The sequence below is a fragment of the Papaver somniferum genome, chromosome 9 (assembly GCF_003573695.1).
Source record: "Papaver somniferum cultivar HN1 chromosome 9, ASM357369v1, whole genome shotgun sequence".
NCBI classification, from domain to species: Eukaryota; Viridiplantae; Streptophyta; class Magnoliopsida; order Ranunculales; family Papaveraceae; genus Papaver; species Papaver somniferum.
This window is the reverse complement of record NC_039366.1, coordinates 8,295,150-8,320,732: the sequence shown is the minus strand read 5'-3', so window position 1 is coordinate 8,320,732 and position 25,583 is coordinate 8,295,150. Positions and strand designations below refer to the sequence as shown.

The following is a 25,583-nucleotide window of genomic DNA, read 5'->3' as shown; positions in this document are numbered from 1 at the left end:
TAGGTTCATGAATGAATAAAAGATGTTTAAGATTATTAATTTATCGAAACATGTTTATCTTTACAAGTGTACCGATTAAAAGATGCTAATAACTACTCCAAGAACAAAATATAGTCCGTCGACTCGTCCTTTATTTGTTATTTATTTAGTCCTCTCCGGCCTTTTCTCGTCGGCGTTTCACAGAGGTTTGTGAAGGCACCCTATGAAACGGGGTAGCATCAACGGTTCGAAAGCAGCGAATTTAGTGTGTTGATTCAAGGTGATGTGGTTTCCTGAGGATCTTTTTCTCTGTCACTGATATTGTTAATTTTGTTGTTTTTCTTGTTCCTCCTAGTTGCTCTAATGTAACACGCAATTGATACGAGAAAAGTCGTCGCCAGTCCCCCCAATATGACTCCACCTCCGGCAACTGATTTCTCGCTTGGATGATAATGATGATGACGATGATTCGCTAACTTTCTGCTGCTCAATGGTGATTCAGCAGCTTCATGGTGCTCTTCTTCATTATGTCCTTCAATAGTCCCATGCTGAGGAGCAGCGGCAGCTTCACTCCCATGGTTTTCATCAGGAGTGGTTTCTCCATGAGGATGTGCTTCTTCAACCGCATCAGTAATTACACTGTGGTGTTCACCGGTAGCAGTAGATGGTGCAATTGCAACAGAATCAGATTTGCCATGTTCCGGGAAAATGGATGCGGCGCTGGAGCTTTTTAGGTCTTTCTGGTTGTTATTATTTTTTGTTGTGATGATAGGATTAGACGCTGGGGAGCCAGAGAAACCGGCTGATTTGGAACTAGACCGGTGATGGTTGCCTCCCGCTTTTCGTGGAAGTGGCACCGGTGCTGCTGCTCCGGTAATGCTGCCATGGTCTTCATTTTGATTATGAGCAGGTAAGCTTGTTGTAGCCTTTTCACTGGCCATGGCTAAAATCATAAAAACATTTGGTGCCAAGAAGAAGAAGCTCATACAAACAAGAAGAAATCCCTTCGCCATTGTTGAAATTATAGAACTCTGATTTTTGTATTTCTACTGAGCTTGGAGTTTGAGACTGAAATAAGCTGATGCTATGTGATGAATGTCTTTGAAGAACTGAGGAGACATACTCCTGTTTATATAATAGTTGAATCGAAGTCGAAGAGGGATAGGAATTAACAGCTCATTCTTCCCCCCCACGCTCAGTTACGTCGTGGTTCACTGGAAGCTTCGCATTTTCTGGATCTCAGCAACCGAATTCTTAATCGAATTAATTAGTGGTTGTTCATTGAATGATTAGTGGGAAAACAAAGGATTACACGTGAAAACATTAACTTAAACCTAGAAAAACAGACTTCCAGTGAGGCTTTCCCCGTTACAGGGAACAAATCTGTGTGTTTTATTAATGTAGTTGAATTAGGTGGACGTGTACGTGTTATATTTATTCATTTCACTCATTAATGCACACAGAAGCTTAAATTCAACAACAACGGCAACAGCTAGACACCAAAATCAAGAAAGAGTTATGGTTATCAATAAGTCAATGCAGAGATACAGACTGTTAAAACTTTTGCTCTCGTAATTTAATCTTCATATAGTTTAGTGTTTAATTGAATTCGTGCAGTTTACAGGGAGCCTCTGGTTAAGAAGAATATTTCAGCAGAGCACTAGTTACTTAGTCACAGGAATATAACTAGACCTGTTTGATTTTTAGATGATATGCCACCACACCACAATGCAACAACAACTTAAGAAGAAAAAAAACAACTTTGAAAACTGAATCTCAGGAACGATTTGCCTGTCTCCTGGCGTCGTGAAACAGGTGGATATGGTCATAGTTCTAGAGTCAACAGATCAAACATTCAGTAACAATGATGAACAAAAATCAATTTTATGTGTCTGTGATGTTGGTGCGAGGGGACAAGGGTAACAAAGCCTGAAAAGATATCTCTATGAATGAACTTCTGCTCTATGAAGGGTGATGAGTAAGTAATATTCAGTAACAATGATAACAAAAATCAATTCTGTGTCTGTGATGTTTAGGCGGGGGGGACAAGGATTACAAAGTCTCAAAAGATATCTCTATGAATGATCTTCTCCTCGCTGAAGGGGATATGATGGGTAACCATAATTTTGGTGTCAGGGTGAATAACAAGCCTGAGATTTAATTTCTGCTATAGTACGAAGACTACTAATACTAACAGAGCTAGCTGGATCTTGTATTTTGTTTATTACCATTCCATTCTGTCCATGTGCAGGAACTGGTGCGCCACACACCCATAGTACGAAGCCTACTCATACTAATTCTGTTCAACTGACTGAGCTGACTGGATATACATGCATCCAGTACCTTTATCTGTGGCATTGGTTTTTAATGAACCATGATATTTTTCAAATGGAAGATTCACAGAGCCAAACAGCGAACATGCGTTTGCCGCAGGAATAAAAAACATACTACTGCCTAAAGTTTTAGTTAACTATTATCTGACAGACAGGCATGTACTAAGTAGTCATTTCGCCAACAAAGAGATTGTCAGCAGAATACTTGTACATTTTACTATAATTAACAGACCCGAAGGTCCTATGTTTCAATTTCACAACCAACCAGACTGTCAGCAGAAATTGCTGTGGGTGTTCACCAGAGGTGGGACAACAAAGATGCCCAGGCACCACCCTTTGGTGAGTCCATGAATAAGAAACAACAAATACGTATTTGGTTGCACGATTATCCACAATAAAAATTTATAACAAGACTAACTAAAACAGGGAGCTGAAGGGTATCTCTTTGTTCCGATGGTAGTAGGTAGGTGACTTCCGTTCAGAATCACAACAAGAAAAATACTGGACGGTTTTAAATTACGAAAAAATAAGCTTTTCGAAAATAGGAACAAAGAGTTAAAAAAAGAGTAGTTACAGGGTTTCAAAATGGAAGGGGCTGGGGATATGGGTGAAGCTAGAGGCTGGGGAAGCTAAGGCAAACTTGCACACGGATAGTTACAAAACATGCAGGGAAACTTCCATGGAATGATTACAAGACCAATCTTGCACACGGATAGTTATAAAACATCACTAGTGCTCCTAAATCCTGACCAATGATAAGAGCTCAACATGGCAGAAGACAGGTGGGGAAATATTTAAGTAATAAGGTTCTAATTTCACTCCCGAAGTGCATTACTCCTCTGTGCTATATTTCAAATAACATTCAACAAGACAGCAGATCACTTCAAAAATAACGACGCAAACCAACACTAAATAATAGTTTCAATCAACCATCCTTAAATAAAAAAAGATCTTGAAGGTCATTACATTCTAATATCCACAAAAGGATTGACTATCTGTTATAATAACTAGCAGGGAAAGTAAAAAAAAGAACCTCCATAGCAACAAGGTTCATCAGTCAAAGCCTCGAGAGAATTAAGTTCAAATATCCAAGAGACCCATCACGCTGAAAACTTCCCCCAATGAATATTTATATCAACAGTTTTTCAATAGCATCCTGCATTTCAAATTTAAGTGTATTAGGATTCACATTCTAAGCAGGTTCTGAAAAATGTGGTACAAGCTGTGTAAGCTGTGTGACATTGAGGTACCTTTAGTTGTGTAATTTGAGATTTCAACTGACTCCCCTCATTGGTCGTCACCGAACATGCAATCACGGCCTTTGTGACTCCACATGCACGACCAAGGGCTTCTTTTGAAGGAACAAACACATAAGGAACATTCTGTAACAAATGAAGGGAGAAATAAAGTTAAATTGGTTCCACACAAAGAACTATTATTCATTACTGAACAACAATAAGAGTTTCAACACAATGCCAAACGATTATGAACTTATTGCATAATATTATCCTTATACTGCACCAATGATATACGAGTTAGCCATACACATACGGGCTAAATACATTGTCACCGACTCAATCAGTTTTCAGTTAAAGAACTATCTATCAATAATCTACATAACCAGCTCATACATTCTTTCCCAAAAAAAAAAAAAAAAAAGACAGTATTCATTACTCAACCGCAATATATACATCAACACAATGCCACTCGATTATGAACTTATTGCATCATATTATCCTCACACAATACCAATGTTATCCTGCTACTGCTTAGCCATACACATACTGGCCAAACACATTGTCACCAAGCCACTGCTATGTACATCTATTATTGATGTCTTTTTAATCAGTCTTTTCAGTTAAAGAGTTATACATAATCTATATTACCAGCTCATACATTAAAATTATCTCAGAAAACCAAGGTGCATTCATGAGATTTATGAATAAAGTATTGTCTTTTCATCAAGATGTTGATTCACCGCCGAAAAAGAAATTCTCTCTTGATTTCAATGGTTCTTTTGATATCTCAGGTTGATGGATAGATTTCTATTATAGTACGACATAAAAGCTGAAGAGCTTGTTCTTACTGCTCTTACTCTGATCACGTTTCTTCCATCCATATTTATTTGTGAGTCACTCACATAATAGAAATCTATCCACACTCACATAATAATAATAGAAGATTTACCAAAACAACCATTGAAACAGAAAGAGAATTTCTTTATCGGAAAACAAGATTCTACCCAAAAGTCTCATGCACGGAATCCCTAATTGTGGAACACGACGGAAGCTCACATATACCATCATTATCCATTCTGTAGCTATTGACTCAATTTTAGAGATACATACAAGCAGTATTATAATCTATTAGTAAGGAAATCAGTAGGGTAGGAGGGAAATCAGATTACCTTGTCTTCGGCAAGTAGTGGAATATGAAGAAGGATTTCAAGTGGTTGAGCATCAGCTGCCATAACTACAAACTCGGAGATACCCCGATTTAAAGTCTTTGTAGCTAAAAGAAAAACGCATAAATAAATTAGAAATTCAATCAATTAAAAGAAAAAAGAAAAGGGGGGATGTGAAATCTAGAGAAAGAGAGGGTAAATACCTTCATTGGCACCTTTCTTGAGCTGTTTGTAATTAGCAGCTTGTTGAACCAAATCATGGATTGTCATAGCTAGCTGAGAATCAGCTAACGGGTATGCCTTTGGATTTACTGCTTCTTCCATAGTCTATGAGAATCAAGAAAATAATAATTAGAATCATAATCAAACAACAAGAATAATAAGAAAGGATGGAAGAGAAGAGAGATGATCAGCAGATACCATTAGTTTTCTTCTTCTTCTTCTAGGGTTTTACTTTTCGCGGCTCGGCCGTGGGAGAAGATGATTCAAGGGTTTAAGAAATAAAGTTAGTCCACGCGCCTCTTAATAAATACTACTCCGCGTGAGGTCTGACCTCGGTTAGTTTGGACTTGGACTCTGTCCTATACAAGCCCAACTTGTTTTGTAACGTGAGATTTAATAAGCCCAACCTCTTCTTTATTTTTAAGCTATTACATGAGGGCTTGTGACTTATTTTATTTTAGCAAATATAAAATTCATCATAGTTAGATTTTACTTGGTTGTAAAAAAAATTATCTAAGTAAAATATTCATCCAACTCCATCCAATTCTACTTGGTTGGACTCCTGATCTGTGCATAGTTAGGGTATGTGGGTGCATTCTTAAAAATCCAACTATTGATATGGTTGTTGACATAGAAAATCATTCGATACCTAGACCCAACGGGATTTAAGTCACCTTGTTTCAGTTTAGACCGTTAAACGTTAAACGTTTATGTATTTGGGTTCGTTTGAGTATGAATGTAGTTTATAGATTTTTTATTCAGTAAAACATGTAGTTGTAATTTTGTTTTCTTTCTTTCGTGAACAATCAAACCACATTTTATTCAATCCAAAAAGGTGATTACATGATTGTTTACAAGAAAAAGAACATCAAAATATAAGAAACTTAAAACCCAAATACAAATAAAAATACCAATTACATGTAATTCGCGAAGAGAAAGAGAAAAATACCACAAAGGTACCCAATTATTGTATGAAAGTAGAGAGAAAGATGGCATAATCCGGAATAAATTCCGACCATTTTAAATGTTTGTCTTCTATAATAAGAAATGCTATTACATGAGGGCTTGTGACTTATTTTATTTTAGGAAATAAAAATTCATTATAGCTAAATTTTACTCAGTTGTAAAAAAACTTATCTTAGTAAAATATACATCCGACTCCATTCAATTTTACTTGGTTTGACAAAGTTAGGGTATGTGGGTGCATTCTTAAAAATCCAACGATTGATATGGTTGTAGACATAGAAAACCATTCGACGCCTATACCTAAGGGGATTTAAGTTACCTTGTTTCTGTTTAGACAGTTAAATATATATGTACTTGGGTTCGTTTGAGTATGAATGTAGTTTATATGGATTTTTTGTTCACTAAAACATGTAGCAGTAAATTACTATTTCAAGGGTTTGTTTCTCAATTCAACTTCCATGTTTTGAATTATTTGAAATAGATTTATTGGTTTTAGAGGCATTTATTGGATGTTGGATAAAGCACATATGCCAATTTTTATTTCATTATATGCTGGATTGGGAGCGAATAGATTCGTGTTCAATCAATCCCATCTATTGCTCGGTTACGAACACATGACTCGAACTACGCACTTCAAATATGACACTCACTTCGCTAATTTCATTGTTTTTTATTCTGTTATTTTTACACGGAAAAAATACTTATACCAAAATAAGAAAGATAAATGTAATCATGTTTCCTCTCTTGCTTTTGTTCATTCTTCATTCCTTGGTTTTCATTGTATTTGTACTTTTTCGGATATTATTTCCACGCTTGGAAAAATGAAAATACAAACAATCTAATATTTGAGTTAGATCTAAACTAAGGTGCCAAGTTGCTTGACTAGTCCATTACCCATTCAACCCGAGAGTTAGAGATATAAAACCCCAATGACTCGTTGAAAGGACGATACTAAACTCCGTCCTTGGAACTTGGAAGATAGACCCCTATGATTTTCTCTATACCCATAGATTATGCTTCAATTTCAAGAATTATGCACGTGGGCATAACCTTTCCATGAAAAAAAAATGGGATTTTAATAAAATACCACACTTTCAATTTCATATTTAACGAAGTGTCGATGTTTTTTTTCCATAATTAATAAGGTTCTATTTGTTTGACTTTTTCGTCAAGTATTTTTCTTTAAAACGGCTAACGGCGGTTAATACATACATGTCAGTTATTGTACTCTAGTAAAAGATGATAAAACCCCTGAATAGTCTTGTTGGGATTTGTGGTGGTGAGTCAGTTTTGAGTTGGGAATTTTGTCGAACACCTTCCAAGCGTTTTTCTGGTGTTGAAGGGGTGTCAAATACTGCTGTTTCCACGTAACAAAGATGCACCTTTTAAGCCAGTACCTGAATCACAATTGAGCAGATATCAAATCTGAAGTCAGATGAAGTCAGTATACGTTGCTGAATGGACTGTGTAATTGCAACGACAAAAAAAAGGACTTAAAAACTCAATTAGTTTTAAGAAGGAAAAAAACAAATACAAAAGTATTGATATGGTTCCACAAGAATAATCGGGAAACTTTGTAAATACACCAAGATACCAATGATGACATATAAAACAAAAACGAATACAAAGATAATCATCAAAGTTTTGGTGGAATTAAAGCATTCACCAAAGTTTCAGTGGAACTAAAGAAACATATGTATCAAATGTGGAAAACAATGAACTCGCGCATTGTTGGAAAATTCAGGGTAATAGAGATGTAAAGAAAGAACGAAAAGAATGTTGTATCATTGGAGCTACAAGGCCTTGCGATTATTTTCACCAATTATTTTGACCCTTCCCAAGATATTGGCGGGTACAATCGGTCAGCGATATATTTCTTTCAAGATACAATGAAGTCCCAATAACATTATTGGATTCAAAGGTTGTACTCCCTTAACCCAACCAAAAACACACAATGTAATTGATTCTGAAGATTCTTAGAGAGAAAGAGTTTTTGATAATTGAGATAGGACAAAGCCTTCGCTATTTAAAGAGGAATTCATGCCTTTTTGGAGATGGCTTTTCGTCTCCAACAAACTCTTTCAACGGGAATCCATTAATGGTTTCTCTTGAGTAGAAAACCCAATGGAAAGAGACGTGTCGATAGAAATTTCTGGAAACCGAAATAGGTTTTCAAAATTCAAACCCCGGATAGTGGCAAACAATATTGAAAATATCCAACACACATTACACAAAGTGATCTATGGATGGTTGTCTATTATCATAACATGGAATACCAAAAATATCATTTTGTATAGTGAGGACATTCCTTTCTAGTTAGTTTTTTCAAAGGTTGAGACTTACCTTGCCGGTAGTATCTATCATGTCATCCACCATCATTGCAACTTTGCCTCTAACATCTCCGATCACATTCATCACCTGCAAGATAACATTTGAGGAAGATGCTTAAAATGTCAACTTCAAAAAGTCTAATGCACTAGTATCACTGCCATAGTGCCATGTATAAATGGATTCAGCGAAGGTAAGTTGAGTTGAAGGTAAGAAATCGTGAAAAAAGGAAACTAAAGTTTAGTACACATTACCAACAACCTAAAATTGAACCTTTTATCAACAATGGTGATAGCGCATCTGATAACTTCTTGGAAAAAGCGTGATCTAACAACTTTTCCTACATCAGGTGAGACCACTGTCAAATTCCTTAAGACCCTAAATCAATATTGAGAAACCCAATTTATCAATTCAACTTCAAAGAAACATGCATATATTAAATTAACACAAACCCATCATCTCATATCGGGGGAATTTTAAGCAAACAATTACGAATTTGATGAAACACTCATCAAACAATAAATATGAACAATCACAACAATTGAGATTTTCTTTTTTCCTTTGTTGGAAATTAATTTGTAATCTAGTTTAGTTTTTGTTAAGTGTGAATGGACTTTGGAATAGTATATAGTTGACTGGAGTGAGCTAATCCAGAGAAATATGTATACAAAAAGAAATGGATAAATATGATGTATCGAGAGTACTCTAGAGTTGTAGTGTTAGTCAAAGTCGGTTGTAATGACTGACTGAGAAAAGAGAACTCTAAAGAAAACTAGAGAATTGTATGGTCGGTAATTATATCCTACAAATAGGCAGTCCTGTATGCATTGTAATCTTGAGCAAAATCATCTAATAGAAAAAGAGTTTCCTAGAGCTTAAACCTTGCTCCAAATACTATTATACTAGGAGCTCTGTGTGAGCAGTTCTAACTATATGCTCTCACATCTCCAAAGTATCATCAAAATATCAAAAGTTTAACATCCTTAATATTTAAGCAGTTAATTGAATTGAAAATTTGAAATATGGTTTTGAAAATTTGAAATATGGTTTTGTGTAATTAGTTTTTAATGTTTTCAATAAAAAAATCACATTATTTGTGATTCTAGATTTTAGGGTTTGTTTTATTTTCTAGTTTTACTGTTGATATCTCATGGCTGTTTTATGTCATGCAGTATTCACCATTAGTGCGATTTTCTATAGCCTTCGGGCATTTCAATTGGAACCTGATGATATATTCAAGTATACCTTCGAAGGTAATCAATTTCGGTGTGACGATGATCAAGATTCAATCAAACAAGATCAATGGCTAATGGAATTGGTTACAATAATGATGTTTAGTGCAAATTATCCTTTTTACAAAGGATTTTCTCTTAATGAAGAAGAAGAATTTGCCAAATGGTGGATGTAGAATCAAAACATCATCCCTCTGATCACATCGATTACTTCTATGACCAAAAATTATGTACTTTTGTTATATTACAATTCTTATGTTGTTGTAGTATTTTGCTTTTGTACTTTTTTGTTGTAATCGTTCGATGTACTTGAATTAGCCTGTTCATGGTTTCCAATTAATTAATATAATCTAAAGAGGTATATCCTCTTTTTTCCTTCCAAAAAAAATGTTGTTGATTAGAAATTGGGGATGAAATTTGACTTTCTTATATGTTTTTACTTCTCGTGATAGACGGGAACCATAGTCTAATGAAAACGAGTCTAGGATCATGAATTTTATGAAGAATATAAGGTTGAACAAGTTTATGATGATGACTATGCAATTGAAGCTTTGTAATATCTTTGAAACCTATATGAGCAGCAACTGAAGAGAGGTAGAGGCATGCGTTTTTTTTCTTCTTTTCTCGTGAGCGATTGTGAATGATAAGAAGGATTGTAGGATTCGCAAGGGTAAATATGTAAAGTGTGATGGATTTCTTGACCAAGTCAACGAAAATGACCATACATGTGGGTCCAGATGGATAAGCTAATTACAATGACATTTAATAAATTTTGAAAAAAATGATAGTACTTTCTTGTATCGAAAAAAAACGAAGTGTGTCATCTCTTCTTAAATTCCCCCTCCCCATCCCCAGAAAAAGTGTTAAGATCGATAAATCCGTGTTCATGAAAGAGACTAGGAACGAACCATTTCAATAAATAATGGCAATCGCAAACGAAGTGTGACATCTTCTTAAAATTCCGGAAAAAAGAAAAGATAACTAATTCATTGTGAAATCAACAACTCTCACCCACCAAAGAAAGAATCCTAATGAATGACACCACTGAATCTCCTAAGTTGTTGACTGTTGTAGCCGATTCAAATATATTCTAGTAAGATGCACGGGTGTAAATAATACCCGAAAATACTCGCCCTGCCTGTATCCGTCCGAGCCCGTCTGTACCCGAAGTAGCTCAAAGTCTGTTATCGTCCGTCATGGGCCAACCGACCTAGCCTGGATTAATTTATTGGGCGGTTTCGGTCTTTACAATTAATTATGATACCCGGCCTGGTGCCCGGCCTGAAAACCTTCTTTGCACCATTAATCATTTAATATCCTCTTAAAAAGACTTAAAAGTTACAATTTTATAATTGTCAATTTTTGTCAAGAAAATTAAAATATATAGTTGTTTTTACTTATAATTAACCTTTTCAAAACATTAATGGTAATATATTTTCTTATTAGAAACTCTAATTAATTATTTATTATAGGTTAAACTTTAAAGTTTTGTCATTGTAATTTAAATATAAAATAATACTATCACTTGAAAAGCATATTGTATTAAAAATAAATAAATTTAATTACTAAGATGCCCTTTGTGTAATTACTAAGATGCCCTTTGTGTCTAAGATTAGGATTTACATACCTTGGGCACCAAGTCCTCTATCTATATAAACAGAGACTTAAAACTTTGTATTATAAACACATCTAATGAGAACTCTCTCTTTTCTTCTTTATGTATATATGTGTTTCCTTCCTCTCTTTCTCTATTTTATAAGACGTTATCATGCACCTTGCTCCACCAATACAAGCAAAGAAGATTAGTTACCATCCTATCTAACTCTTTTAAATTGATTTTTTTTTCGATAATTTAGTAATGGGATTCTGATTACGTTTCCATTGGATTTGTTGCAAGGTACAGTACAATCTCAAAGAAGTGATCATGATAACCATCACTTTACGGCTGTATACAAACCCCATCTCGGTTGGCGCTTTTTGTGGTCCGTGAACGCTCCCTCCAGGCACTAACTGGCTATGCAGTAGTCATATATTAATGGGCTTATATATTAGTTGGACTGCGCGAAACTTATATTTTGCTTTTTGATCTTTATTTTCGTTATATATTTGCGGTTTTTTTTTCATTGTTATATATTCACGGGATATGTTTAATATCTTTTCTTCCCTAAATTTTTTCTATAGAGAAAGAAAATAAATCCCATCAAAAAATGGTTTACAGTTTCTATATTTCTTTAATGAAACTGTAATTGACAAAAAATTTGGTATTATTGTAGATCGGATTATATGCATGGTTGAAAAACCTCCGACCAATTATTATTGGTATTTTTGTCCACTAGACAATGATCATGTGATTTGTATTTGGTATCTATTATCTTTTCACAAGATACCATCCGTCCACAAAGTGGATTTTCCCTATGTGATGGCTAAAACGACAATTTTCTTTTTTTATTATTTTGTCAATGAAATTTTCGTAAATTCTACAAACCAATTGATATTGGTTTTTCCCATCTCTTTTCTTTAAGAGATGTAAAAATTGGCATTCTAAGAACTTTTAGCCAGTTTTTGTTATTGATTTCTATTCCTTCAATGAAATATTCATCAACCAAAAAGTAGATTTTTCTCTACAAAGAATAACAATAATGGTTTTTTTTATTTTTATCAAATGAACCATTTAAACCAATTGGAATTTGATTTTTCTATATTGTTATTATGGTTTAAACTAAATGCAAATACCAGTGAATAAAAATTGTTGCATTCTTAAGGGATATTGAGCAATTTTTCCTCATGGTGAAAATCTCGAAAAATTTGAAACGGTTCCACTTGTAGTTGGAATATGTAAGGACACAAAAGATCAACGGGTGCGCACCCGTCTTGTTCGCCTATATAATTATTCCTTGAGCGACTTGATTGATCTTGCTATAAATTTCTTTTGCTAACAAATATGTTCATAATTTTATTCTATTTTTTATTATTATTTTGAGAGATCGTATATTTTATATGCTTTTGTACCAATTAATTTTGGGGTCCAAAAGTAATCCATGGTTGATGATAAATATATATGTTTATTAAGACTACATTTTTTTAATGTCGAAAGACATATTTCATAATGAGTATATGTCTCGAATTAAGCGGATAATACTTTACTAAACTTGAAGTTTTCGTATATGAGATAAAAGGAAAATTTCCACCATGATCAGGGGGAGGGCATATACTATCAGAAGCTTGTGTTAATTAACTTAGTAGTTATATAAATTTGTCTCCCAACATGATCAAATCGAAATAAGGTTGTCACTATCAATAGGTGTGAAATGTCTCGTTTTGCTTTTTTTCTTATAAGCTTTTTCCTCTTGAAAGGAAAATCCAATCACATACAGCAAAAAGTAGCATTTTGGAATAAGCTACACATAGTACTTAAATAGAGTCTATCAAAACAAGATCCACATTCTCAAAGTGCATATCTCTTCACTGGAAGAAGAGGATATTATAACGCTCGCGGGTGCTGGTACCAGTAATTTACTGAATTTTTCAATATATGCATATATTTAAGAATTTTGTGGGATCGTGATAAGCTAATTATTGTCGGATATTCATTTATAGTAGCTACTGAAATAATAAAGATGGTGGTTGTTAACCCCTCTGCAGAGGAATATCGACATATGTGATTGGTTGGCATGTAATCCAACTTAGATTGGATTAATGTAATTTCTCGATTGACGCAATATAAGGATCCTAGCTAGACTTGACATCGTAAAAATGCCAAGCCTGAACATCACAGGTTGGTGTTAGTCATATTGCATATTAAGAGAAATAAATCGTTTTAAGAGCTATTGGGGGTTGTTTGCCCTAGGATTGGTTCAATAATACGTTGTTCTCCATGTATATTTTTTTTCGCGTGGTAGTCCTTGAAGGACTTGTATTGCATTACACAAGAAATGTGGTCGGGAACATATTTAGGCAGCCACCTGATTTGATTATGTCAGGTTGAACAATCCTCTATTTTTTTTTAAATTTGGTACAAAACCAAAAATCCGGATTAATTAGTTGATGATATCAACGTTATAGGTCTCTTGAGGAGTCCTTAAAAACACAAAAATCCACGCTTTAGCAGCATAAATTCTGTTTTTGTTTTTTTACTTCTTTCTTAAATCTGCAGTTAGAATTATGCTAGCTTAAACTCGTCTTTGACGTAGACTATAGTTATTATTTTGGAAGCTTATCTGTATAACACTCATATAGTTGAGATAATTAGCATTCATATTTACGCCAAAAGTTGTACTCTTTTTTCCTTCCTTTCAGGTTTTGTCCCATGCGGTTTGCCTGACAAGGTTTTAATGAGGCAGCATCTCTGACGTTTAACATTCTTTTAATGTTGATATTTGTGCTCTTTTTCCTTCGTCCATTTTTTTTCCGTTGGGATTTACTGGCAAGGTTTTAGTGAGGCAATTTATTCAACATGATGGTCATCCAAGGGGGAGTTATATAATTTCGGTTATTTGGTGGATTCTCACCATTAACTAGGTCATTTTGTTAGGCCAAGTCTCAATGTTTTTGAAGAAACATGGAGACACGAGGACACTATTATTAGAAGACAAACATAAAATCAAAGAGCGATCGAAAATTACACCATTTCGGCATCAACATAATATCCCTCCTCTGCCAATAACACAATAATAGTCTAATAAATAAAACCTTTTCATGTAAATTAGGATCAACAACTTTTGAATATACATACACAAACTTCTATCATGACACAAACGATATAACGATCAATGACATACAACATTTCAAAAACTACACATTGTAATAATGATTACTATAACACCCCTGGAAACAACAAGAGTAACATGAAACTGTCGTTAGCAACTACACACAGTGCAAAGGAAACTCGCCAAAATAAAAAAAAAACAGCTAAATTTGAATTGTAAACCAACTTGTTTGAGATTTCAAAGGGGAAAACTGAATTACTGAGTTTATTCATAGTATGCACATTATGTAACAAGTTAGCATTGGGAGATGAGACGTGTCATGTTATTTTGGTGCCTCTCCTTGGAGACATGGGCCTGGTTAAACTGCAGCAAAAGGGACTAAGGTAGTAGGTCTTTGTATAAAATGAAGTTCGTTTTATATGACTATCTTTTCATTCGAAATTTTTTACCGGGGGCAATATATGACTCGAGCCTAGTTACACAACAAAATGAAAACAACAGCTAAAGTAGTATCTCCAACCTCTTATATAAACAAGGTGTGAGAATAAATAAATAAACTTGACAAGGGCGTAGGGTTTCCGAAAAGCCTTGTTATAAATACAACACTATAAGTCTATAACCTATAGGAGATCCAATCTCTCACTCATCTTCTTATTCTGTGCCGTTTCCGCCAGAACTATTCTCTGTTTTAAATCTTCTGCAAATCTCCAAATAAAACACTTTCAGTTTGATTTTTCTGTTTAATCAGAGATGGCTTTTGATGTGGTTTGAGATGAATTAAATGCCGGTATATCGCGCCAAGCGGCAAACTCATATGATTTGAAGGAATCCTTGTTTTTGTGATTGGCAATGGTATTTTTCTTATCACCCTTGAATTCGTGTTCAACTGTAGAAAATGATGGTGAAAAAGGGAATTCTAGTTTTGGGGAATAGCTGTTTGATTGGAAATTGAGTACACAAGTGCTTCTGGGGTTTGAATCTATGGATAACCGAGGTCCCCTGAAATGATCCTTGCACGTATGCTCACCGATGTATGTCACCCGGAACATGGCTGGTTCTTCTTCTCCAGTTCTTTGGACTTGTTTCAAGGCTTCACACCCTAAGAGTTCTCCGGAGGTACCTCCCTCTGGCGAGAAGGGAAAGCAACCTGTCTGGCCTGTAATGTCAAATCCTCTCTTTGACCCTGACATGCAATTCCTTCGAGGTATCTACCACAAGGCTCAAGAAGATCCGGATATGAGATCTCGTGCTTTGGAGTCTTTGTCCGCCTTTGTTTCTGACGACTTCCTCACCCAAGACTTGTCTGCGCTTTTGAGTGCTTCAATGAATCTGTCTCTCCAGCAGCACTCTGCCTTGATGAACCAGATGATTTCTTTGTGCATTTTCTGTCATTTTTCCTTTTCGTCTCCGAGATCTATTTTCCGAGTTCAAGTTTGCTTCGCATGAAGTCTACCGTCACATGTCCACCCTCGTGGAAATTCGGATTGTTCGCGAGATGGCTAGGAAGGATGAAGCTAAAACCAAAGCTTTATCGGAGGACCTTCAGAAAGAAAAAGATCATTTCTGCAAGCAAGGCCAAAAGATAGAGAAGCTTTTGAATAAGTTCTTTTTTCTTGGACATCCCTCTATTGTTCTTGCTTTGCTTCCATTATTTTCTTATTTTATGCTTCGTCAAGCTCGATGCATGCAGCGTCAAATGAGCGCCGACGAAGCTTCCTCCTCGCTGGAAGATATTCGCGCTGAGATGGTGAACCTTACAACTCAAAATCATATTTATGTTTCTGAGAACTCTATCCTTAATGAAAAGGCCGAGACCCTTTGCTTGAAAGTGGACCGTCTGTCAGTTGAATGCTCCCGTAACGAGGAACTGAACCTCCATCTCCACAGTGACAACCTGCGCCTTAATTCAGACCTTCAACGGGTCTCTAATTCTCTTACTACCTCGCGGAGCCTCCATTCTTCGTCGATAGCCAACTATAAGAAACTGGAGGAAGATTACGATCGAGTGATCAAAAGAAAAACCGAGCTCGCAGCTACTCTTCGTAGGTCTCGGAACACTGTGGATAGTATAAACGAGGAGGTTGATTGTTTGAAAAAAAGGTGAAACTCTTGCAAGCTAAATTAGCCACTTCCTCTCGTCAAAAACCTGCGAAATCCTCTCCTCCGATCAAGCCTGCAAGTCTCCGTGGAAAAGGCGCTCTCGTCATTCAGTCTGACAAGAGCACTTTGAAATCCTCTCGTGGTAAAGTTTGGGATATAATGTATCATGAGTTATGTGTTCAACTTGAAGATTCCAACCTCAAAGTCGCCAAGCTCGATCATCTATACTCTGATGTTCAGAGTACTTTAAATACTACTATCCTTCAGGCGGAAGGTAGTTTTTAGATGTATTATTATCTTTGTTTGACCCGTCTTACTTCCTTGTTTTTAATGTAGTTTCTCTTATCTTTGTAGAATTAGATGAGCGTCATAAGAGTCAGGTCCTTCGTATCACCAGGGAGAGAGATGAAGCTCGTGGTGACATTTCTCGTCTTAATGAGGAGATTGGGAGTCTAAATGATAATATGGGCGAGATCATCGATTCTTCCAAGAAGGTAGCCAAGACGGCCCGCAAGAATAATCAGAGCTATTTGGTTCCACTCTTCAATGACTATTGCGCTGAGCATGGCATTCCTCCTCCTTCTTTTCCTTTGGTGATTTTTTCTGATGATGAGAAGCCTCAGGATGAAGCTGCTGAACCTACCAACGAGGAATTGTCTCTTGATGACGACGAGGAACCAAAAGTTGACACCTCGAAGGATAACGAGGGGTCCAAGGGAGCTTCTACTAGCATTACCAAGGCTGGCGGCGAGATCACTGAGTCAACCATCATCGATAGTGCCATTCCTCAGTAGTAGTTTTAGTTTTGTCTTCTCTCGTCTCATAGTAGTGTTTTATAACTAATAATTTTTTTTATGGGCGCTCCCAAGCTTGGGGGGAAAACGCTTTATTTTGGGAATCATCACATTTCATGACATTATGATTCTGTTTTATCAAGCGTGTGTTTATTTGATTTCCGCCATTTGCCTCAAGTATATACTGACCATGGAAACTCTCAAAAGAAAAGTGAATCCTTTAAGTATATACTTGCCTTTTATTCTTTTGCGAGTTTTCATCTTCGTTTCTGCCTTCAGCTTTCAAATCACCCTCAGTTCCGGCTTTCTGTCTTCACTCATCCCTGCTGCCTTTTGCTTTTCAGCGAGGTTGAGAATGCTAATTTAAAAGAGTGAGGAGCACTGGTTGCTAAAGTATGCGCCCGGTCTTAGTTTTTTGCTCCAGGTTCCTTCTTGCCCTGTGTTGTAGCCTTAGATTGTATCTTAAGCGCTTTGTAGTTTCGTGCGGATAATGCCAAAAGAACAAAAAATATAAAAGTATATGCTTGCCTCTTGTTCTTGTTGGCATTATCCAATCGAGACGAGATGGTTCTGAGAATGATCTTTATAACTTTGTTGTTTTAGTAGCTGTGTTTATTTCTTGCTTATGAGGTCTTATTGCGCCTCCTAATTAAGGTCTTATTACGCCTCACCCTGTTTTTAAGGGTATTACTTTGGCGAAGTCTCAGGCGCTTGCTATTTTTGCGAATATCAATCCATCAACCTCTCCTTAACATTTTTGATAAGTTTTCTTTTTGCGACAATATGACAGGCCTATCTATTCCCATGAATAGCATCCCCATGACATTGCCGTCTTTTTTAGTCACACAGCTCCCTAATCTGGAGGGTGCCATCCCTTTATATTCCCCCTGAGTGCCCCTTCAAGGAGGTTAACCCTAACATGCATGTTGGTCTCCTCCCATCCGGTTATTACGACATTCAATTGTTTTCGTGACTTCTTATCCTCTAGAGGCTCTTTCGTCATGACGCTGAATATTTCGTTTCCCTCGAAATCCCTCTTGTGTACTCTTTTAAACACATTGTCATGAAAGTCTTGGAGACTTCTTGCCGCGTGGATTATCAAATTACAGTTTAATTGTTGCTTTCCTCGGTCTATCTCGATCCGGTATATTGGCTGATTCTCACGAGGTGGCGGGGTGGCACATAACCCTCTAGGAAATGCGCGAGTTTCCCTTGGTCTATCAAGCGAAGTATAATTCGTTGAACGTTCTTGCAATCACCTGTTTGGTGTCCATGGGAGCGATGATACATACAAAATTCATGAATTCGAGACCCTGGTGAGGGCTCTCTTCCGAAATTTGGTGGGGGCGGGATTTCCTCCGTCAACACTATTGCCTCCCACACTTTTTCCACAGTTCTGTTAAGTCGTGGGAGTTTTACATCTTCAAAGATTGGTCCATTGGGCCTCCTTTCCCCGTATCTGGGTCCCCGATTATTCCTAGGTTGGTATCTCGTATTGTAGCTTCGTGGTTCATGATTTCTTCGTTTTGACTCCTCATACCTTTGTTGATCAATCCATTACTGATCTCCACTCGAGACGACCACAAGCTTCGTTGGGAAGGGAACTGCTGGCTTTCCCTTTCCTCGCCCGAGTTTATCCTCTACTGCGTGCACCTCCCTTGGTAATAGCCTAGAATTCCCTTCTTTCGCTGGGGCCAATGTCATTTTGCTGACCTGCCTCTGCTTTTCCTCCAACGCTATGTATTCCTCCTGGTACTCCCTCATATCATTCATCGCTATCGAGTTTTGAATAATGAATATCTGTGTGTACAGCAGGTTCGTTGGGATCAAAGTGTTCACGAAGGCTAAGATGAAGTTTCGTTCATCAACTCTCTCGACTAACTCGCTGCACACTGTTCTCCATCTCGTGACCAACCCCCGCAAGCTTTCTGTTGGCCTTCTCCTCAAGTTGAACATTGTCTTTATCCTTGGTCTCAACAAGTTGTTGATTATGTACGTCGTCAACAATATCCTATGCAAATCTCTGAATGATGATATTGACTTTTCCGGGAGTCCATCGAACCAGGCTAATGCCTCCCCTGTTAAGCTCGCGGGGAAATATCGACAAAGTACCGCGTCATTTCGGACCCATTGCATCAGCGAAAGGGTATATTGTTTCAAGTGTTGCACTGCACTTTCCGATCCACTGAATATGCTTGCAAGCGTTGGTAATACGAATTTCTACGGGATGCCCGTATGCATGATCTCATAGGTGAATGGCGATTTATCTGGTTCCTCTATTGCTTCTGCTAACTGTACTCTTCCACCTCTTCGTGAGTTATTAATTAAAGCCCTCATGTCTCTCAACTCGTTCAGGACTTCTTGGTTCAAGTTTCCTCCATCCTCCTCATGGTGACGTCCTCTCATCACGCTAAGCCTCCCTTCGCCTGGTCGTCGCCTTTCCTCCTCGTCTCGGATAAGGTTCGCCCGACGTTGCAGTTCGTCCTCCTGCCTATGTTCCTCCTCATGTCTCCGCCTCTGATCTTCCCATTGTGAGACCAGTGATCTTTTCAAGTCTCTTTCTTCGTCTTCATTCATTCATCGTCTTCTTCTTCGTCCTCCTTCATCTTCCTCGTGGTCATATCTCCTTCGTCGCAGTTCATCTTCCTCCGAAGATACAGTGTTTCCTTCCGAATTTATGGCATTCATCTCCACGTTTTCATTAAGTTGCCGGTTTTGTTGCCTCAACCTAGCATTATGCCTTTCCAACTGCACCTGTTGTTCCGCCAAGTCCCGGTCCCGTTCTCGTTCACGATGGAGCATCTCCCTTAGCTGGTCCAACGTCATGTTTTCTTCTCCGATATTCTCTTCCATCTCCTCACGAGTCATCTCCTCCTCGACAACGGTGTCTGTATCGGATGTGTGCACTGAACCTTCCATGAGGCCATCTTCCTCCGTCTGTCGCTGGTTTTCTTCTCGTCTGCCTCCTACAGCTGATGTTTCGTCCCGTTCTATCCTTCCTCTCCTCGCCTCTATACGTTTGCTTCTTCTTGTTGCTATCACATGCCTTGCTCGATCTGGCCCCATGTCCATCTAACAATCTTCAACTACCACGATCTTTCTTTGCTCTCCACGCGAAATTCCAAGATCTCTTCCTATTCTATGTCCCTAACCTTGTCTACGAATGTAAAAACTCAAGATCTACAACCCTAACTTCAAACAACTCGCTAGATCTATAATCTCTACAATCTCTAAGACAACTTCTTTCCTTTTCTAACTCTTAGATGAGGATAAATCCCCAATCTAAGTTTCCTGTTTCTGGACGCCAAAATGTGATTACTTGAAATCCAGCAACACACCCAAATGGAGAATATGCAAGATATAAGACATAATAAACACTAGAACTTAAACTTATTTATTAATCTCAAGCGAAATACAAGTTACACTTGTGGGTTACAAGGAAACCCTAATCCCTTCTCCCAGCCATGAATTACAAGGAAACCCTAACTCTCTCTCTCTCCTATGCTAGACCTTTCCCTCTCCAAAAAATCTCCCCCCTTTACATTGTCCCTAAGCAACCTTAGTGGCATACAACTCATATCATCTCGCCAAGGTTACTTTATGCTTCGCCCGGAACATATTCCATAAAGTTTTTCCCCCACCTTTCGCTGACTTCACGTGGTCTTGTCGGAATACCTGTCCTTTTTCTTGCGCCCTACTGCTCCTACTTCGCGGTTTATCTTCTTCTCCAAGTAATCTTTTTATGGCTTCGCCTTAGTATCTTGATGGTCCTTCTACTTTATTCGGGGTGGAGAGTTAACTCGCGCTTGAGATTTGTATTTCGCCTTCTGATGTTGACTGATTTGACAGGTCACTGACACGGATCTTTGACTAGGATTTCTTTACCTTACTTGATATGACACGTGGCAATCCTATTTCGTGTATCTACAATGTCATAATCAGGGGCGCAGCCAAGGGTTGACTAACCCTGGCTCTAGCCTCCCCTAAAATCTGCAAAACCATAAAAAACCCTTAATTTCATTGTAAATTTTACATTTAGTCCACCTATTTTCATAATTTATCCCACCTAGTGCACACATTTTATATAATTTTTTATTTTAGTCCCCCTCATATTTAATATCTGGCTCCGCCACTGGTCATAATCACTTATCCTCTAAAAACACACTAAAACGAAGTGGTCTCAAAGAAAGGCTAGACAACCCAACGGATGTGATATTTTGTGGATTTTCTTACGTGGAGACCCTTGTAAGGTATACTGATTGGGTTTTTATGAATTTTGAAATGTCGATTTTTTTTTTTGCGGGGATTTTAGAAAATGCTGTGTGTTAAATCAATGTTAAGAATCTTGAAATGGAAGAAAAGCCCGATTTAACTGTCGAAGAAGTCGAATAAGTGGAAATCGGATTACTGGTGAGGCCATATGGTTTGAATGCCTGCTTGGATTAAAAGACAACTTGCAACAGCTGAGCAAAAGCTACGCTCCAGCAGATACACTTGTTGTGTAACATGTTTCTGAAGAAGTTCAGGGAAAAGAACCATGCCGGAAACAGCTTGGAGAGTTGTGCAAGAGACCCATGCAGGATAATGAGAATCAGATGCGAAAGTGAAGATTGAGGTAGCATTAAAGGAGGCCCTTGAATAGTTTGATTAGCACCAGTCTGGCAAGGAAGACTAGGACGAGAAACTTGTAGAAGCTGTTTGCACCCCATTGATGGGATGTAACGAAATTCTATGAGCTTTTTAATTTTCGGACTAGTGTAATTTTCATTTTTGTGCTCAGCAAACTTTTCTTCCGGGCTAACCGGTTTGGCTATGTTTTCAACTTTTGTCATGTCCAGCTAGTGGAGAAAAGGACTTGACATTATTTGTGTGTTTCCTAATTCAAGAATGCTATAAATATAATTGATTATCTTGTTCATATTTGTGCATTAGAAAGTGATCTTGTACATATCTGTTAGGCAAAGAAAGTGTTGGATAATCATTAGCCAACTAACATGGTTAGGACTGTGCTGAAATATATGGCTCTTGTTGGCTAAGCCCCTTTACAATTCCGCTCATTTGTACCAAAGCAATGCTTCTCAAAGCTAGAAACACCTCGGCGCATGTCCTTTAATGACTCAAGTAAAGCGTCGTGTAATTAGCTTCATACTTCCATCTTTAGTAGAAGTACGTCTATCTTAATCTCAGGTCATACTTTCTCTGGTTGTACAAGGAGTAGCTTGAAGTTCTATAGTTTGGATAATGATAAATTTCACCTCCTTTTACAGCTCATTGAAGGTTCTAAATTATTTTTTCAATAAGAAAGTTGATTAGTTCTGTAGAACTGGAGAGTTTTAGTACATTTCACCTATAAAAGTGACGCTGATTTCGCTAATCTAACGGGTCTGAAAGAATTAGAAGTGCATTTTCTCTAGTTTATAAGTTGCATCCTGATTGGATTCTGTTAAGGATCGAGCAAGAGAGAGGAGAGCATAAACGCGGAAGATTTTCATCAGTACCTTCATTCTCATGGCCCATACTGTATAGTTTATGGCGTTGAAGATTGGAACTTGTATTGATGGTGGTGTGAACTGTTTTGCACCCACAATGGTGGTTTCATTTTCCATGGCTCAGAAACAAGCTCTGATACCAATTAATGGCAACTTCAAGATGAAACTTAGCTTATATAAAGACAACTCTCTGTATCGATGTTTAGAAAATCTCTCAAAACTAAACACAAGCTCTAATCTTGCTCTTATGATCAATCACAACTTTGGTGATCATATATATATAGAACTATGAATTCCTTTTCCTAGTCCTATTACCTTATTACATGTCTTTTCTTTTCTTAGAACTAGATGACTTTTAATTCCCTTAGGATTACATCAATTTCCTAATCTTGTCCTAACCAGCTTGTTAGTGACTTCTATGTTGAAGTTTAACCAACAGGTTATCCAAAACTTCCTTATTTGAGCCATTGATGATCACTATCGATCGGCAATATTCTTCTCTCTTCATGGAATTATTACAGCGGTCAACAGCTTGAGCTTCTTTCTTTGCAATAAATCAAACAACCCATCATAGTAATAATATTCTTCTCTAAACACCCATGGAAGCAATCAAATTCTTCTTTCTCATCCTTCTCTGATTTGAAATCTGAGAACAACACTCATCCTCTTGTACACAGTGCTATCTGTAACCCAGTGCAATCTTCTTTATAGCTTCGCACCGGCAGACAACATCGCTTCTTCACAACGGCTACTACAAGCTCCATTACTGCCATGACGGCCGAGCTCTCTCTGTCCAATCAACCACAGACCACCATTAACATTATCGATCAATCACCATCCAACCATAGAGCTCTTTCTATCGTGATCAAACACCATCAGTTCTTCTTCCTAAAGAAACCTAGTTTCACTTGTGCGCTGTTTGGTGAAAAAATCCACGAACACCTTAAACCAACAGCTACATCATCTGTAACTTCTTCTTGCAGTTTTACTTCATAACTTTGAACAGCAACATTGCCACCTGCAATCCACCTTCGTAGACAGACCATCATCCACCTTCCTTGTTTATCACAACTTCCAAATCATGGACGACAACCTTCCATGTCTGCCAGCATTAACCTTGATGACAAACCAGCTTTGACCTAGTTTCTTACTTGTGCTTTCTCATAACAGTAGACTTCTTAGGAACATGTTGAACGTGTCCACGAACCTGACCGTATGGACTTCTCAGCAACTTAAACATCAGGTCCTCAAGCTTTCCCTGTTTCGTAATTACGAAACTCTAATTTTTTTTTTCTTTTTTTTTCTTAAACCCTAAAAACATGGAAAAACTTCTCTAACTCTTTCTTCTTCTCTAACTCTTCCTCTCACCTGGCTCTGATACCATGTTAAGGATCGAGCAAGAGAGAGGAGAGCATAAACGCGGAAACATAAAAGACTACATTGATAATAATTCTGTGTATCTTTCTCATTAATTTTCTAGCTATTTATACAATCACAAGACTTGGCTCTCAAGGCACAAGACTTGGTTCTCAAGATAATTCATTCCTAATATAACTCTCACAACTTAAATATGTATATCTCCTAAATATGGACTTTCCCATATTATTTCCTAATAGATTCCTCCATTCAACTTCAGGTTGCAAACTTTCTAGCTTGTCAACTAGGACCCCGGAAAGAAAAATTTGTCTCTTTTTAAGTATTTGGTTTCATCCCCATAGTCATCAGATTCATCAAAGCAAATACAAAAAACAACTAAAAGTCCGAATTACCGTTAAATGATATACTGCCAACCCAAAGTAAGAAGTAAGTTAGTCTCAACAAAATAACAAATGACAGAAACTAAAAGCTTCACTGCAACCAGGTCACTTATATATGATCTGAGCTGCTGGAACTGTTAAGTCGCTATTACTTCATCTGAAATTCATTGCTGTCAGTCAGCATGGATGTAGCAATCGGTACCACCTCGCACATTAAAAAAATTCAGTCGACAATCAACATCTTACTTTGGGTGTTAGGCATGTAGCATTTGATCTCGGAACCAATTGGCAAAATTTTCTGTATTAAATTATAAAATTTATGTAGATTCGGTCTTTGCAAAAATCAAAGAGAAGAATACACACCAATTAAACAAGGTCTCGTGGTCTGCAGTACAGATTTAAAAGATTTTAAATGCAGCATTGGTGATTTAAGTACACGCCAACTACAATAATAAAAGAGACCACCAATCAATAACTAACCTAGAATGAGATAGCATCAAAGGGCAGTCAAGTCGAGTTCTGATCATGAGAGAAATTATTCTGAATGGTTTGGACATCCAAGTAACCCGCTTACACAGCCGCAATTCGCTAAACAAAATGGCTCTGTCAAGCTGAGTACGCAATCCATGTGGTCAAAATATGATACTGGATGTGTAATGCAGCATTAAGGAACTTTTGAGTTTACACTTGCATCTATTACACATCTTGCACAGTGTAATCCATCAAAGGCTCAAAGCAAATAAACAAGCTACAATGAACACAAAACATAAAACATAATTTGAAGTTGTAAGCATCTGAAATTGCAGAATATGTCACCATGGCGTTAAGCGGTTCAGTCCCAAGTTCTTTATAATTCGATATCCTCATAGGTGACATACATCAAAAACATGCATATATATAAACTAAAAGGAACATGACAAAATGTATGTCTCATGGTCAGACCCAAGAGGTAATGGCTAGCTGTTTCTAAACAGATGACTAAACAATCAGATAAACTAGAAACATGCACAGTAAGATGAGAGGAGTATCATTAAGCACAGTGAATACGAACATGAAATTACTTCAAAATCCTAATCAATGCTGCTGCTGCTGCTGTTGAGTTTGTTCATACACACATAGCACAATGATATCTCCTCTAATCTAGTTTGGTACCATTTTCCAGTGATATCATCATATATCACATACAAGACTCAACTCTAAAACTCTTAAATCATGCCGGACGAAAGTTAGATTACTAGAAATCAGATAAACTAGAGAAACAAAAAACCAAAGA

General features: G+C 37.2%; 2 protein-coding genes across 2 annotated transcripts; both read right to left on the bottom strand.

Annotated features, from left to right (window-relative positions):
• Window positions 1-58: 58 nt before the first annotated feature.
• LOC113308375 lies at window positions 59-1,064 on the bottom strand. Its single transcript, XM_026556843.1, has one exon. The coding sequence runs from the start codon at window positions 990-992 to the stop codon at window positions 255-257; it is 738 nt and encodes a 245-aa protein (XP_026412628.1). The 5' UTR covers window positions 993-1,064; the 3' UTR covers window positions 59-254.
• Window positions 1,065-3,228: 2,164 nt separating this feature from the next.
• Window positions 3,229-5,202, bottom strand: LOC113307908 (NHP2-like protein 1). The gene is made up of 5 exons (XM_026556374.1): window positions 5,137-5,202; window positions 4,920-5,043; window positions 4,720-4,823; window positions 3,563-3,694; window positions 3,229-3,468 (listed from the first exon to the last, which is right to left on the bottom strand). The coding sequence occupies exons 1-5, from the start codon at window positions 5,137-5,139 to the stop codon at window positions 3,442-3,444; spliced, it is 390 nt and encodes a 129-aa protein (XP_026412159.1). The 5' UTR covers window positions 5,140-5,202; the 3' UTR covers window positions 3,229-3,441.
• Between the last annotated feature and the right edge of the window lie 20,381 nt (window positions 5,203-25,583).